At 35.2% G+C, this 16,202-nt stretch overlaps 5 protein-coding genes across 5 annotated transcripts; 3 read left to right on the top strand and 2 right to left on the bottom strand.

Moving 5' to 3' along the window:
- The first annotated feature begins 616 nt into the window (after positions 1 to 616).
- On the top strand, positions 617 to 1,120 carry LOC140820149 (secreted RxLR effector protein 161-like). Its single transcript, XM_073180469.1, has one exon. The coding sequence runs from the start codon at positions 617 to 619 to the stop codon at positions 1,118 to 1,120; it is 504 nt and encodes a 167-aa protein (XP_073036570.1).
- A 3,224-nt stretch (positions 1,121 to 4,344) lies between these two features.
- On the top strand, positions 4,345 to 10,904 carry LOC140819727 (PHAF1 protein At3g51130-like). The gene is made up of 15 exons (XM_073179908.1): positions 4,345 to 4,515; positions 4,658 to 4,740; positions 5,074 to 5,148; positions 5,285 to 5,352; positions 5,433 to 5,538; positions 5,639 to 5,699; positions 5,801 to 5,967; positions 6,213 to 6,217; positions 9,444 to 9,501; positions 9,824 to 9,871; positions 9,947 to 10,060; positions 10,148 to 10,238; positions 10,338 to 10,414; positions 10,505 to 10,609; positions 10,686 to 10,904. Exons 1-15 carry the CDS (start codon positions 4,422 to 4,424, stop codon positions 10,731 to 10,733), a joined length of 1,200 nt encoding a protein of 399 aa, XP_073036009.1. The 5' UTR covers positions 4,345 to 4,421; the 3' UTR covers positions 10,734 to 10,904.
- On the top strand, positions 6,149 to 9,168 carry LOC140819726 (uncharacterized). The gene is made up of 4 exons (XM_073179907.1): positions 6,149 to 7,455; positions 7,531 to 8,339; positions 8,436 to 8,553; positions 8,636 to 9,168. Exons 1-2 carry the CDS (start codon positions 7,122 to 7,124, stop codon positions 7,773 to 7,775), a joined length of 579 nt encoding a protein of 192 aa, XP_073036008.1. The 5' UTR covers positions 6,149 to 7,121; the 3' UTR covers positions 7,776 to 8,339; positions 8,436 to 8,553; positions 8,636 to 9,168.
- A 2,852-nt stretch (positions 10,905 to 13,756) lies between the features above and the next one.
- Positions 13,757 to 14,470, bottom strand: LOC140820147 (uncharacterized). Its single transcript, XM_073180468.1, has 2 exons — positions 14,242 to 14,470; positions 13,757 to 14,055 (listed from the first exon to the last, which is right to left on the bottom strand). The coding sequence occupies exons 1-2, from the start codon at positions 14,468 to 14,470 to the stop codon at positions 13,757 to 13,759; spliced, it is 528 nt and encodes a 175-aa protein (XP_073036569.1).
- Positions 14,471 to 14,514: 44 nt separating this feature from the next.
- Positions 14,515 to 15,647, bottom strand: LOC140820146 (uncharacterized). The gene is made up of 4 exons (XM_073180467.1): positions 15,583 to 15,647; positions 15,464 to 15,528; positions 15,160 to 15,271; positions 14,515 to 15,109 (listed from the first exon to the last, which is right to left on the bottom strand). The coding sequence occupies exons 1-4, from the start codon at positions 15,645 to 15,647 to the stop codon at positions 14,515 to 14,517; spliced, it is 837 nt and encodes a 278-aa protein (XP_073036568.1).
- Between the last annotated feature and the right edge of the window lie 555 nt (positions 15,648 to 16,202).

The raw sequence follows: 16,202 nt of genomic DNA, 5'->3' as shown, positions 1-16,202 counted from the left end.
ACATAAAGAAACACCAAATCCGTCAAGTGAACTTCCCTTGGAAACACAGGTGGAAGGCATTGATTTCAACGAAATCTATTCACCTGTTGTCAAACATGCTTCCATCAGAATCTTGCTGGCATTGGTCACTCAATTTGATCTGGAATTAGAGCAACTTGATGTTAAAACAACATTCCTGCATGGAAATTTGGAAGAAACCATATTCATGGAACAATCGGAGGGTTTTAGAACCTCTAAAAATGAAGGAAAGGTGTGTCTGTTAAAGAAATCTCTATATGGTCTCAAGCAAAGTCCCAGGCAATGGTATAAACGATTTGATGAGTTCATGACACAAATACACTTTGTGAGAAGTAACTTTGATAGCTGTGTGTACATGAGAAGTGACAACAATCAACCCAAGATCTTCCTGCTTCTATATGTGGATGACAAATTTGTAGCAAGTAAAAGCCGAACTGATTTACAAGCACTCAAGAAAACATTAAGCTCTGAGTTTGAAATGAAGGAACTATGAGAAGCAAGAAGAATACTTGGGATGAATATCGATAGGGACAAGGGAAATGCAACCTTGTTCCTAAACCAAAGCCAATATATAAAGAAGGTACTTCAAAGAGCTAGGATGCTGGAATCAAAACAAGTAAGTACACCGATTGGCCAACACTTCAAATTATCTACTGATCACTCTCCAAGCAGTAAGGAAGAGGAGGAAAACATGAAGAATAACCCCTATGCCAATGGGGTAGGGAGCATAATGTATAGCATGGTATGCAGCAGACCAGATCTCGCATATGCTATGAGCGTGGAATCATGTTTTATGGCTAACCCAGGAGAATTACATTGGGAGGCATTGAATTGGACCATGAGATATTTGAAAGGAACTTCAAACTTGGGACTGATGTTCAGACAGCAGACGAATGAGAAACAACCACTTGTTGGATTCGTGGACTCAGATTATGATGGGAACTTGGATACGAGGAAGTCACTCACTGGATTCATCTTCACGCTCTATGGAACTGCTATCAGCTGGAAAGCTACTATCCAACTAGTTGTTGCCTTGTCTACAACCGAAGCAGAGTATGTAGCACTTACAGAAGGAATAAAAGAGGCTATGTGGCTCAAATGAATACTAGAAGAACTTGGGATTACACAACAGTAGGTAGCAGTCAACTGTGATAACCAAGGAGCTATACACCTTACAAAACACCAAGTTTTTCATGAAAGATGCAAGCACATTGACATCAAACTACACTTTGTATGGGACATCACGACAAAGGGCCTGGTTAAAGTAGAGAAAATCTCAACACATGAGAACCCTGCTGATATGATGACAAAGGCGTTGCCACAAGCTAAGTTTAAGCATTGCTTGAACTTGGTTAATGTGGTGGAGTCTAAATAACCCAAGGAGTATTGGAAGACAGCCTGTATTTGGAAGTCAAGGTGGAGATTGTTGAGGGAAGTGTCTCCCAAATGATCGGCACGTGAGGGCCCGGTGACTGAGATGAGCCAAGAATGTGGAGAGGAGTTATTGACGGTTGCAACCACTCAACAACCAAGGAGTACCAGAATTAAAGGAGGGAAAGCTTGAGTTGGGTCAATATATATATATATACATATCATAGTGGATCTCGGGAAAGAAGAAGGAAGAGAGGAAGTCAAGAGAGAACGGTCCTACAGTCATAAAGAGGGAAGAAGACTAAGTGTAAATACACGAGAATAGAGACTTGTATAAAGAAGTGCTGTGAGAGTGTGAAAGAGTTCCTCTGTAATTTCCATTCTTGTATCATGGCTGTGAGAAATAAAAAGCAAACAGGTTGTTCTCCCGTGGACGTAAGCCGAAAGGCCGAACCACGTAATCTTCAGTGTATTCCAAACTTTCTTGAATTGTTGTATGTGTGCTAGATATCGAAATCATCTTGAGTAAATTGTTAATTCTGGTTAAACAACACAAATATATCTAGAATCTACAAGACACTGACATGGCTAACCAGGTAACATAATCTTCCAAATGCATTTCATCAATTCATTCTCAAATCAATAGCACACTGCATATCATCTACTTCGATAATCCTCTGTAGGTGGTTCAACTGAAAATGTATTCTTCCTATAATGCTATCGGACAAGCATCGTCCACAGCACCTATGCTAAGTTTGTGCTATGAACTTCTTGTAATAGCGAGTTACAAGAATCAAGAATACGAACAAGCTAATCATTGTGAACTAGAAAAGGTAGTATAAAACCATCTTCGTTGTCCATTTCTATGACATGAATCTCCACACCATTGTTTAATACAAGAAACTTTAGTTTTAAAAATCTTAAATTTAGCCAATGTCCCATAATTTTCCGTGAGGTTCAAACCATATAAGTTAAATTGTCAAAAAATTCCACCAAAAAATAAAGAAAAAGAACCCATATTTCATATATTTGGTTAACTCGAAATGAAGTCTGTATTTGTTTTCACAAATATCACAAACCTGCAGCCAACAAGGCACAAGAGGCAAGAACAAGAAAGATGGTGGTTTGTTTCTTTCGATGCTTCGTCGAAATCATAAAGAGCTGCAATAACTTGTGATTACTCTTCAATGGTAGAAAATATAAGACATATTTAGGTCTTTTACAAGGTTTCCATAGATTTGCATGTCAAACTACAAAGAAATAGAAGCTGAAACAACAATCATCGTGAATGAAGGCATCCTTACCAAAACATTTGCTACAGTTGTCTCACTTTACTTTTATTTTGCAGGGTTTCATTGTGAAGAAGGCATATTGGTAAAATTAGTGGTTTTATCCATGGTACTGTACAGAGATAGAATACACAGGTGGGAATGACAGGGGGAATCATGTTCCAAGTTCATGTTGAGATTTTTTTCAACTATTTTCTCACAGTAATGGATTGGTGTTCATCCAAATCAATTGCATTTGTAGTTCATTCTTTCCTACTGCAATGGATTGGCTCAAAATAATGTTTGAATCATTCAAATCAGACTCTGATTTGAGCCATTTGGAGGTATAGTTTGATTATGCTCGAATTGGTCTCGAGCTTGAAATTCAGTTCTAACAAAGATAGAGCCGAAATTAATTATTTTTCAGATTTTGATTTGAGTTCGAATATCTTATTATTTTTCAAGCTCGAACTCGAATACCTATATTATAATAGTATCCAGCTCGTTTTGGTTCGTTAGTGTCCTATTATTGAAGTTTCCATTAAAGTTTCAGATCTTTGTTTCGTTCTCTTCGTCTATAACCATGTAAAATAAAAAAATTTGGCTTCATTTTGTTTTTGATTAATGGGTTGCTAAAATCACATTTCTTGTGTGTTAAACCATTTCTTCAAATTTCAATTATCAGCTTTCTTCATGTTTCAATTAATTGCTTACCTACCTATTCTATTCCTCTTTTGTTTTTCATTGCCACATCTCTTTCTTTCATCATGATTGCAAGAATGTCTAATCTTTGATTTCATAAGTTGATAATTGTTTTTTGGTGGATTACCAAAATAACAATCATTACTTGCTTTTGGTGTTTTTTATTTACGAAAATAAAACAATAAAATTGATATATCTATTGCGTTTTGATGACTATTTACTATATTTATTTTTTTTAGTTATAAAAAACTAAATATTAATTGACAAAAACTTGTGTAAGACGGTCTTACGGGTCGTATTTTGTAAGGCGGATCTCTTATTTGGGTCATCCATGAAGTATTACTTTTTATGCTAAAAAGATTATTTTTTATTGTAAATATCGATAGAGTTGACTCGTTTCACAGATAAAGACTTGTGAAACTATCTCACAAGACATCTACTCATATTAAATTGGTTAGATTATCATCTATTGTGGATTGAATATGTAGCTTGACGCAATAGTTTTTATCAACTATGTTTTTGACATTGGTATGTAGAGATGTAAATGAATCAAACTGTTTGTGAGCTATTCGAAACTCGATTCGATAAAATTTTGTTTGAGCTCGTTTAATGAGGCTCGTTAAGATAAACGAACCAAGTTCAAGCTCTACAATATTCGGCTCGTTAGCTTGTGAACTTATTCGTTATTAAATTCATAAGTAATATCTTAGATGAAAAATAATAATTTTGATATTTAATTTATTGATTTAACACATTAATTATGAAATATATAGAAAAATCTATTAAATTTATTTATTATAATAAATTGACAAATTTTAATAAGAATATTATTTTTTTTATAAATGTATAATTTATTTTTTAGTGAATTTAATGATTCATGAACCATAAATATATTCATTAAATAAAATTCGAGCTCGACTAGATTATAAACAAACCAAGCTCAAACATTCATTTGTTCGGCTCAAACCGCTGTTCAAAAGCATCTTATTTAGGCTACCCAAACACGATCCTGCCGTCATCCTTGTTCATCACTCTTCCCATTCATTTCCCATCGGAGCCAATATGCAGAGAAGTCGACGCAGGTGCAATGGCACCGCCATGGGCTCCATCGTGCTCGATCTCCGTCCTGGTCTTGGCATCGGACCTTACTCTCTCGGTAATTATTTTATTAATAATTATCGTTGGCCCAGGACTAAATTTTCAGGATTGGGACACAGTTTAGGTTTTTGATGCTCGGTTGAATTTTTTTTAATTGCAGTTGGCAAAAATATTCTTGATAATTTCTGCTCATGTGTCAGGAATGCCCATATCCGAAGCCTTCACACAAATAGAGCAGCAGCCCAATATTTATGATGTTGTGCAAGTCAAGTATTATGACGAGGTTTGGCTGTTCTGATTTGGATTTGACTTTATACTCATTGTATCAGTCTTTGCGTTCGTGTGTATATCTATGTCTGTTTTTTTTTTCTTGTACTTGTCAAATTTAGGACCATCGTAGCTTTACGATACTCAAATAACGAGCCTGATGGCATAAAATCGACAAAATTCTTGCATTTATATTGTAAGTTCTGAATGTACGATCTTATCAAAATAATCTCTGTTGTCACTTGTAAAATTCCAAATTCCTCCAGAAAATGTATGTCTGTGATGAACTACCAGCATAATATCTTCTAAAATAGTAATGAAGCCTCTTAACTTCATCCCTGTTTTCCAGGATCCGTTGAGGCTTGACATTGTTATTAGCTTCCCTGATCATGGTTTTCACTTGAGATTTGATCCTTGGTCACAGGTAGTTTTCTTGAAATTGATTATTTGTTTGTTCTTTATTTTTGTTAAAGAAATGGTTTTTGTGTCGTTGTTAATATATAAACATTTTAATAGTAATGCATTTAACATGTCTTTATTTTTGTCGTTTAAACTATCAGAGGCTGCGGCTTGTTGAAATTTTTGATGTCAAACGTCTTCAAATGCGGTATGCCACTTTGTTGGTCGGGTATGGACTTGTGCCTCTAACCTTTATATTTAACCATTCTTGTTTAACAAGTGTTGTCTGACATTCAAGTTTACTTCCAGTGGACCATCTACTCTTGCTACTTTTGTTGCTATCTACGCTCTTTTTGGGCCAACATATCCTGGAATTTATGACAAAGACAGGGGTGTCTACACTTTATTTTACCCTGTACGTGTGGTTGATTTATGAACAGATCATTTTTCTGTTCTTTTCACATTTTGTTCTTCCAATTTTATCTCTTGACAATTTAAATATCTTGGTTTTTCAGGGCTTGTCCTTCGCTTTCCCAATCCCCTCACAATATGCAGAATGCTGTCATGATAGGGAAGGTATTCCTTTTTACTTCTCCCATCTCTTTATTTATTTGGACTTATACCCTATGAACGACGCTAAATGGTTCTTCATTCTCGCTCCACCACCAATTTGAAAGCTGAACTGCCTTTGGAGTTTCCAGATGGCACGACTCCAGTTGCTTGTCGTGTCTCTATTTATGATGCTTCTACAGATAGTAAGGTTGGTGTTGGAGCATCAATGGTCAAGGCATGTGTACCTCCATTACCAGCTCACAGCCTCTACATGGAAGAAGTGCGAGTGAAGGCAAGCATTTTCTATTGTCATTTGCATTTCGTGGCAAATCTATTCGTAAGATGTGGAGTAACGGCTACATGGAATCACCTTTATGTTTCAGCCATAGAGCGCTCGCCTCGCTCTTAAGCGCAAACCCGATTGGTAGCGCTGTATTGAGCGAAGCCCATATTGTGAAGCGCATCTTGATGTTGGAGCGATCGCTTATGCGCTTCTGCACAATTGTTATTTTAAAATCTGCCCAATTCCAGGTTTAGCCCAAGTCCAGAATAAAAATTAAACCCAGCCCAAGTCCATAATTAAAATATGTAACATTGTTTAACAATTCTGAAGTCGTGTGCTGCTGTATCTTTGGACTCTGTGTGCATCTCCTCTCTACATCTGCCTTGCCGCCCTGCCGCCGCCACGCCGCCGCCGCCTTGTTCACTTCTCATTTGCTAGTCAAAAATTGGTAAACCCTAATTTTAAGAATTTTGTAAAAAAAATTAATTTGTGTTTTTTTATTTTTAATAATATAATAGGTGATTTGTATATATATTTCAGTTTTTAACCATGTCAAACACAACAACTCCATCAAATCGAAAAGACATTGCTTGGAATTATGCAACACTTCCGGATCCTAAAAATCCAAATATTTTATGTTGTTGTTTTTGTGCTAAAATTACAAATGGTGGGATTTATTGACACAAGCTACATTTGGTTGGGGGCAATAGAAATGTGAAAGCTTGTCCGAAGTGTCCAGAGCATGTTAAAGAAGAAATTAAAGAGTTTATATAAAAAAAGAATGTTTTGAAAAATCAAATGGATGATATACCTCATTTAGATGATATTGTTGATTTGGAAGAAAATGAAGATGATGATGATATTCAAACTAAATTGAAATGGAAACGACCAATATCTGGTTCAAGTACCCTTCTTACGATGCAGGGTAAAAAATGTAAACAAGCAGGGCCTATTGATCTTTATTTTGTGAAAGATGTAGATAAAATTGTCAGACAGAAACGTGCAAAAAATAAAGGCCAGTTTGATGAAAATAAGAAGAAATTAAGAGAAGATGCGGTTCAGAAATTTGCTACGTGGATGTATGATGCCGGAATTCCTTTTAATGCTGTCAAATACGATTCTTTGCAACCTTGTATTGATGCTATTGGGAATTTTGAGTGGGAATGAAACCTCCATCATATCATGAAGTAAGAGTTAAGTATTTGAAGAAGGAGTTGACAAATACGAACCTGTTTCTCAAATCCCACGAAGAAGATCAAGCTAGGTATGGTTGTACAATCATGGCAGATGGGTGGACGGATAAAAAAAGTATAACTCTTATAAATTTTTTTGTAAATGGTCCTAAAGGAACTGTATTTGTTGAATCGGTGGATGCTTCAAGTTATTCTCACACTGTTGATAAGATGTATAAGTTACTTTCTAAATTTGTGGATCGAATTGGAGAGCAGGATGTGGTTCAGGTTGTAACAGATAATGCAAGCTGCAATGTTAGAGCAGGTAATATTTTAAATTGCAAATTGAATTAAAAATCTGATTTTTCGATTTTAAAGTAAATTTACTTCATTTTTTCAGGTCGTCTTTTGGAAAACAATTTTCCACACTTGTATTGGACTCCATGTGCAGCTCATTGCTCAGATTTGTTGCTTGAGGAAATATTCAAAATTCCTAACCTCAAAAAATTGCATGAACGAGCATTGATGATGAATGGTTATATTTACAATAGACCACAATTGTTGAGCATGATGAGAGAGTTTACTGGACAGAGAGACATGGTAAGAACTGTAAAGACTCGTTTCGCAACCGCTTTTTTGACTTGAAAGTGATTTCAAGTTCAACAAGCAAATCTGAGAAAGATGTTTACATCTGAAAAGTGGGCAAAAAGTCAATATTCTAGAGAGACGGCTGGAAAACGTGTTGCAGAAGTGATATTGATGCCTTCTTTTTGGAAAACTACAGTTTTTGCATTAAAAGTTGACGGTCCATTGCTGAAAGTATTGCGGCTAGTAGACGGTGAAAAAAGGTCCCCAATGGGTTACATCTATAAGGCAATGGACATAGCCAAAGAAGCTATCGCTGCATCATTTAATAATAATGAAGAGAAATATCGTGCTATTTTGAAATCATCGACAAAAGATGGAATGTTCAACTCCATCATCCTTTGCACGCGGCTGGATATTTCTTAAATCTTGAGTTTTTTTACTCAAATAATGACATAGAAAATGATGAAGAAGTGTTGGAGGGTCTGTACAAATGCATAGCTAGATTGGTGCAAGGTGAATATTTACAAGATAAGATTACAAATCAATTGGATAAATACAAAAACGCAGAAGGACTTTTTGGTTTACCCATGGCTATTAGACAAAGAGCTTCAAAATCACCAGGTAAATAATATTTAGTGCAATATTAATTTATTTGTGTTTCAAACTTTGAATGATAAGAAATTTAATCTTATATTTTTTGATGTTTCAACTTTCAAGCTGATTGGTGGTCTTCTTATGGTCATCAACACCTGAATTAAAAACATTTGCAATGAAGATTTTGTACCTCGCATGCTCTTCTTCAGGTTGTGAACGTAATTGGAGTGTATTTGAAAATGTAAGTTAGAAGTTTTTTTTACAAATTAAATTTTATATTATGAAGTATGAACCTAACTTCTTACTTTCTATTTTTTTGGCAGATACATTCTAAAAAAAGAAATAGGTTGTCTCAACAACGATTGAATGATTTGGTATATATCAAATACAACAGAGCGTTGAGGCAAGATATGCCATGCGAGATAAGATTGATCCTATTTCTTTGTCAGAAATAGATGATAGTAACAAATGGTTGTTGGGAAAGTTGGATGACCCTGATAACGAGAATGATGATAACGATTTGGTCTTTGAAGATGATGATTTGCGGTGGAGTGATGTAGCACAAGCAGTTGGGGTTGGTGAAAGTGCATATGATTTTCGATCTCGAAATGCATCTACTTCAAAAGGAGCGTTATCATCCACTTAAGGAAAAAGAAAGCAATCTTTAGCTCGAACTAGTCTTGTGAATGAAGAAGAGATCAACATTGATGATGAAACTGAAGAAGAAGAAGAAGATAGCGATGGATACAAATCAAGTGATGGGGCTGATGACGTAGATTTGGAAGATGAAAATGACGATTAAAATGACATTTGATATTTCATCTATCACATTTGAAGACTTTTTATTTTATTTGATTTTTTTATAAATTTTGTTTGCTTGGCGTGACGTAATTATGATGACGTTATAATGAATTGAAGTTTCATCTAGCACATTTTCAATACTTTTTCCTTCATTTGTTGCTAATTTGTTTATTGCGCTTTTTTCCGTAAGCGGCGCTTCGCTTTGCATTTGCGCTTGAAGCCAGACACTTGATCGCTTTTTGCGCCTCGGGCTTTGACACTTTTGGTTTCAGCGTACATTTGGCGTTCAGTTGATGAAATACACCCTTCACATCTCTGTTTTGCAGTTAGGGAAGAACTGTGGTTTACAGTTGGTGGACAGCACATACCTTTTGGTGCATCACCACAGGTCTGACATTTTGAATAAATGCTATGCTATGGATTGCCTGAGTTGTCATTACTTTCGACTTGCTTACACCATATCTCATAGACAATTCTTAGTCATTCATAATCATGACCTTTGTTGCTACTGCTGATTCTTCGTCACTAATGGCATTAATACATTCATGTAAAGAAAATTGACATCAGAAGCTGATTGTATTTTCTCTTAATCGGGCCTCTGTTTTGATATGTTTTTTTTCATTTATATGAGATTATGTTGATGCCATTTTTATCTGCCTACAGTCATCTACAGATGGCATGTATTTCATTCCTCTTCATTTCTTATACAGGATGTTTGGACTGAATTAGGGCGCCCCTGTGGAATTCATCAAAAACAGGTAGTGTGTGATTTCATTTTCTCATGAACAATACTGCTTTTGGTATCATGGTAATTATGTTAGTGGGTGATACAGGTAGACCAAATGGTGATTCATTCTGCATCAGATCCGCGGCCACGGACGACTCTATGCGGTGATTACTTCTACAATTATTTTACCCGTGGAATGGACATTTTATTTGATGGGCACGTGAGTTTTTTCTTTACAATTTTTTTCGCTACCAGCTGCATGAACCTATGGATAAGATTCTGAAAGAATGTTTTTGCTGATTTGCAGACTCATAAAATCAAGAAGTTTGTGCTGCACACCAACTATCCTGGGCATGCAGATTTCAATTCGTACATGAAGTGCAACTTTGTGATATACAGTTCCGACTATAGTTTTTTGGTTGATATATAAGTTCATATTTTTGGCTGTAAAGGAAATGGATGAAACTAAGATCTATATTTTTGTTTCATATCCTCAGTCAGCGGGTCGTTTGATCAGGATGTGAATGCATCGAAATGTGCTCTCACACCCAGCACGCAGTGGGAGCAAGTTAAGGTGGTTTGCATGCTACAGTTTGTAACTTTGTATTAGGTCGGACAGGGTTATGTCCGTTCAACTGAGTACCGTATGTGCGATATTCTGCAGGAAATTCTTGGTGATCGTGGTCGTGCTGCCATTCAAACTCAAGGCTCCACCAATAATCCTTTTGGGTCTACCTTTGTATATGGATATCCACACATCGCTTTAGAGGTATATCCTGTGTCTTGAACTTTATGGTTTTCCTGTGGCATTGTTGACATTTTTCTCCTGATTCGAACTTGCACAGGTGATGAAGAATGGTTATATTGCTACCGTAACTCTTTTTCAGTCCTGAGCATTGCACAGGTAAGTCGATATCGTGAAACTTGGTGCTATTCGTTACACGTTTTAAAATTTCTCGCCACCGTCGCATTTTTATCCAAATGAAGGGGCAAGTGATTCTTCAATTTTCACATCACGACTGAAGAGTGTTTGCAATCTCTAAAAACTGTGAATTTTCATTTTTTGGCAGTAACAGGTAAGGATTTGTGCTTTTGTACAAAAAAAGTTGGAACATTGTAGTTTGTCTTGTGATTGTAAACTCTATATATTCTTTGTAATTATCCTATGTGACTTCACTAACTTGTGTCGACTCGTTCTTTAATTCTTTAAGTTTATCTTTCGCTTCGAAGTCCCATATTTTTTAGTTTTAATTTCTTAAATAATTTATTGAAAATTAAATATTACTACCTATACTAGATATTCTCTAAATAATATATCAAGTTAAATATCTAATTCACTGAAAAGACATGATCCTAAAACATGGATCATGTGGAGCAGAAGCCATATTTTTAAGCAATTGTGGATGGAAGATCATAAATTCAAATGACACATATCTCGGATGTATTAGGATCCAACGTCCATCGATATAAAACGATCGCAAACAAGATTTTTCATCCTTATCATTTTATGACAAGGGTCGTTTCGTTATTTCTAAAAAATTAAGGGTACGTTGCAAATTCGGCCCACGAGGCTACCACGATAATTTGGGAAAGATGGGGGGGGGGGGTTCAAAATTATTCTCCAAGCTCAGGTTTGGGTGAATATGCCACCAGAATATGCCACCATGTCTCCCTTTGTCTTTGACTCTTTGTCAAGGTTCAAATGGTACTTCTTATCTCTCACCACATTCAACACTTCTTCTTGCTCTGCCAAAAGTTAGCACATGCACAAATCATCCATTAAATTTAGTAGAAGCATAACAAAACGAGTACTCTTAAGTGTATATATAAATCTATCTAATATTTACGACTTCATTCATATCTCTCAATTTCGATTTTATGGTGCGAAAAATCGAGTGGATTGAGTTCTTGCTCACTCTTACCAAAACAAAAATTGCTATAATCGATCGCAATGTTGTTACGCCTAATGACTTATTCGAAAATTGTATACGTATATCATCGCATCTTCCGCTGCCTTCTTACTTTTTATTCCAAAATAAACAAATTAGCTCGTTTTAATCAAATATTATAATTTTTTTTTATTATTTTCAATTTTATTTTAACATACAAAATTATACCATTAACTTATCAACCATACGTATAATATTTGAATATACAAAGTCCTGTCCCGACGTGATCGATGATCGATCCCACAAGCAGGCGTGGCGTGGACATTTGCTTGCGTTAAAAAAAATATTTAACGTCAAATTCTTTTTATCCGCCTAATTTTGAAATATTAGCTAACCCCGCGAACAAGAAAGTGGATAAGATATGATAGTCATGGAAATTAACCTCGGAAAAGACCGAAGAAAAAATTCTGAGGCAACGTTCCTCGGGACTTTTCCCTTTAGTTGTTGGTTCCGACATATACACTATGTAGTTTCGTCATTCGTGGTTGGTGATTCTCAGCGGGTGATGGAGATCGAGCTTCCGATTTTGCACTCAAAAATGCCAATTGCAACACAACAAAACCAAATAAAATAATCACACCACCACCAGTGGTGGTGGTGGTGGTGGTGAGAATCCGATTCTATCCGAGTTAGAATTTTAAACTCTAAAATTCTTTAATATTTTAAATTGATCTACAAGAGCTCATATCAAATTTATCCAAAGTTATATAAAAAAAATATTTGGACCACTTGGGCTAAAGCCCGGGTGAAAAATGATGTGCCTCCGCCCCTGCACACCACCTTTCTTCATATTTTCCTCACTACAAAATGAATTAGTTTTTTTTTTTTTTTTTTTTTTTGGTTTCAACTCACGTTGTTGCTCTAGGTATTTATATATGAGTAGGTCTCTTGTGAGACGGTCTCACGAATCTTTATCTGTGAGACGGGTCAAGCCTACCGATATTCACAATAAAAATTAATACTTTTAGCATAAAAAATAATATTTTTTCATGGACGACCAAAATAAGAGATATGTCTCACAAAATACGACTCGTGAGACCATCTCACACAAGTTTTTACTATTATTATATATTTTACTGAGGTTTAGTTATGCTTTTTATCTTTCCTTTTTTGGATTTTGTTGCATTAAATGAAAGGGGTGTTTGGACTTTATGTTGTATTGATGTTTGGTTTCTTTATTGCTATTTTTATCGGGGAATTAAGTGGTTAATGCATTGTTGAGTTAAAGAAATGAAAATTAAATGAGGGAAATGGAATTAATGAAGCAACATTTGGCTGAGACATTATATTATCGTAAATATATGAATAACTTCTGTTTTCATCATTTTAGAATGTTACAAAACATGTGTGTCTAATTTAAATAGTCTTTTTGTCTTCTAATAGGACTATTATTTGTCCTAATTATGACTTGCATATGATGACGTATTCTTAATTCTTCTCTGACTTCATCACTACAACAAAAATGATTTTTCGCAGCGTAGAAATATGTCTTTTGGTGCGGGAACCACATGCTGCACGATTAATTTTTTTTAAAGTCGTATGTTATTGACAAGGCGCAATGCATGTTATAGAAAATAAATACAACAACTCTGCAGGTGAGCTTGGCGGAGAAATGGTGAGGGGAATTGGACAACTTTCTCTCCTTTGTGAGTGTAAAATTTTAGGTTAAAATATTAATAGCGTACATATGATGTGCATTGTAAAAAATAATATTGGCGGTGTATATTTTATACACGCGTTATTTATATAAGGTTATATGCAGTTCATTTATAGACGCATGCGGTAAAAATAATATCTGGAGCGTGTTTTTTATGCACCCCGTTATTTCAGTAAAGTACAACCCACGAAAAATCATTTTTCTTGTCAGAGGCGGAACTAGAATTTTGATTCAGTGTAGGCTATGGTATGCTATAAGTAATAAAATAAAAAAAAATCTTTTAATCATAAAACATCACGAAATAACTATCTTACAATTGTTCTTTTCGAGTCTTCATATTTTGAAATCTTTGTACAATAGATTCATTATCAACGGTTAGAAATATATCTTTCTCTACATAGACAATGAGACTATCATTCATCCAATCATCACTCATTCGATTGCGCAACCTGTCTTTCACAATTCTTATGGCAGAAAACACCCTCTCTACTGTCGTCATTGCAACCGGTAGAATTAATGCCAATGTCAAAAGCTTATAAACCAATGGGTATACCATATTTTTCTTTGACATAACTAACTTCTCCGAAAGATCACCAAGTTCTTTCAATCCTTGAAATGCTTTGTTAGAACGCATATCACATATTTAAGTTTCAAGTTGATCATCAAGTGTGAGGAGATCAAATCTTGAAAAATCTTGTGGATAAAATTCAGCTAGTTTCATCAATTTTTTCTTGTCAAAAGCACAAAACAAATTTTGTGGACACAAACAAGCTACACAAAGGAGTAACTTTGTACCTGCATCTGAGAAACGATCATTTAACTCTGGAAGTTTCATGTCGATAATACCATAGAACAAATCCACACGATAATGATGCAAATTTGTCACTTCTGGTGGATTACGATGGGGATGACCATGTAGTGCCCAACGTGTGAACGTATCATCCATTTTGAGAACATCAATGTAATGTTGCTCACAAAACCGGTGAACCTTTTCTAAAAATGAATCCCAACCATCATCTCTCATTTTTTGGAGTCGGTGTTTGCATATTTGTACCAAATCCATTGCATTCACAATATCTTGATCTTTTTTTTTGCAATGTTGTCGACAATTCCTAAGACATGTTTCATCAAGTGTAGATTGAATGCAAAATCAAATAATAGTACTGACTCCAATAAATTAAATGCTTCATTTTTTTGATCAGGAAAACTGGAATCATCTTCTGAAATTATTTCAAGCACATCAATGACAACAGAGAACATGGAAATCAAGCTTATCAAAGAATTGTAATGTGACCCCCAATGTGCATCCCCAACACATTGAAGGGTAGTTTCTTGATTAAGTCCCCGGCCACTTGAAATCTCACCCTCTCCAATGCCTCGACAATAAAATCTGAAATGTTTCTCTCGAAGAAGATCATAACGTTTGCAAGATGCTCCAACAAAATTAAACACATCACCAACAACACGAAAGAAATTAGAAATCGGAAGATTTTTCTTGGCCACAACTATAAGAGCTAGTTGAAGCTGATGGGAAAAACCATGTATGTAAAATGCACATGGATTCTCCTTTAAAATGAGTGCTTTTAAACCATTAAATTTACCCTGCATATTACTTGCTCCATCAAAACCTTGTCCTCTCAACTTAGACATGCTCAAATTATATCTAAAAAAACATCTTATCAATAGGAGCTTTAAGTGAGAGTGATGTAGTACCTGGTAACATGTTCAATCCCGATAAAGCGTTCATTTACATGTCCACTACTATCCACATAACGGATAACAACTGACATTTTCTCTTTTGTTGAAACATCACGAGATTCATCGACTAAAATAGAGAACAATTAATCACCAACATCTCTGATAATAACATTAATCGTTTCAGTGGCACAAGCACTCACTATGTCCTTCTGAATACCAGGTGATGTCAACTTGCCATTTTTAGGATCATTTTTCAATATCACGTCATTAATCTCTTTATTATGAGCACCAAAAAATTCTAATGGGATAAGAAATTAACCTGGATCAAGAGAACTTTCAATTTCATCGTGACCTCGAAATGAATGCCCTTGTCGCAACAAAACTCTAATACAATCATTTGAAGCATTCAAATGGATACGATAATCATTCCGAATTTACTTTGACTGTTTGTGCAAAACTGATTGAATGTGCTCATCTTGATTCATCAAAGTTTCAGAATTCATTCGATCTTTATGATGTTCGCTGTCATGCTGGCCAACATGAATATTTAACCTATCTTTACACTTTCAATTTGTGAATGCTTCATTAACAAAAGCCTCCCCTCCCGCTTGTTTTCCCTTAGCTGTCTTGACGAGATAACAATACAAACAATATGTGGCATCTTTTTCTACACTATACTCCAACCAATCACCAATTTCATTAAACCATGAAGGATTGAACCGTCTACATTGGCTTACTCCAAATTTTCTTTTTGGAAATTCATAGCCTGAAGGTTGACATGGACCTTTTGCCAAATATGCCCTTCGAACTGGATCTCTAATATTAACAGTATATTCACAAATTGGAGTCCTAAGTCCAGGATCTGCCGGTAGTTGTGAGAAATCAAATTCTTCAACCCTAACATCTCCAATGCTTTGTACTTTTGGTTCTGGATCTTTTCTTTTAAAAAATCTATGCATTGTAAATATTGATTTCCTGATAAAATAAAAAAAAATTATAATATGTTTAGCTTTATATATATATTTATGAAACAACTCGCATTGATTTTTTTAAAAAAG

Source organism: Primulina eburnea, chromosome 18, assembly GCF_022965805.1.
Source record: "Primulina eburnea isolate SZY01 chromosome 18, ASM2296580v1, whole genome shotgun sequence".
Taxonomy (NCBI): Eukaryota; Viridiplantae; Streptophyta; class Magnoliopsida; order Lamiales; family Gesneriaceae; genus Primulina; species Primulina eburnea.
The sequence above is the reverse complement of the archived record's forward strand: the minus strand, read 5'-3'. Positions and strand labels throughout refer to the sequence as shown.

Coding starts and splice junctions, on each gene's coding strand:
- LOC140820149 (XM_073180469.1), top strand. CDS start 617: ATGCTGGAATCAAAACAAGTAAGTACACCGATTGGCCAACACTTCAAA.
- LOC140819727 (XM_073179908.1), top strand. CDS start 4,422: ATGCAGAGAAGTCGACGCAGGTGCAATGGCACCGCCATGGGCTCCATC. Junction 9,872..9,946: donor GTGGAATTCATCAAAAACAG/GTAGTGTGTGAT, acceptor TGGGTGATACAG/GTAGACCAAATGGTGATTCA. Junction 10,415..10,504: donor CGCAGTGGGAGCAAGTTAAG/GTGGTTTGCATG, acceptor GATATTCTGCAG/GAAATTCTTGGTGATCGTGG.
- LOC140819726 (XM_073179907.1), top strand. CDS start 7,122: ATGAAACCTCCATCATATCATGAAGTAAGAGTTAAGTATTTGAAGAAG. Junction 7,456..7,530: donor AAGCTGCAATGTTAGAGCAG/GTAATATTTTAA, acceptor TCATTTTTTCAG/GTCGTCTTTTGGAAAACAAT.
- LOC140820147 (XM_073180468.1), bottom strand. CDS start 14,470: ATGAGAGATGATGGTTGGGATTCATTTTTAGAAAAGGTTCACCGGTTT. Junction 14,056..14,241: donor TGATCGTTTCTCAGATGCAG/GTACAAAGTTAC, acceptor AAGCATTTCAAG/GATTGAAAGAACTTGGTGAT.
- LOC140820146 (XM_073180467.1), bottom strand. CDS start 15,647: ATGAATTCTGAAACTTTGATGAATCAAGATGAGCACATTCAATCAGTT. Junction 15,529..15,582: donor GTTTTGCACAAACAGTCAAA/GTAAATTCGGAA, acceptor TGATTGTATTAG/AGTTTTGTTGCGACAAGGGC. Junction 15,110..15,159: donor GGGATTGAACATGTTACCAG/GTACTACATCAC, acceptor ATGTTTTTTTAG/ATATAATTTGAGCATGTCTA.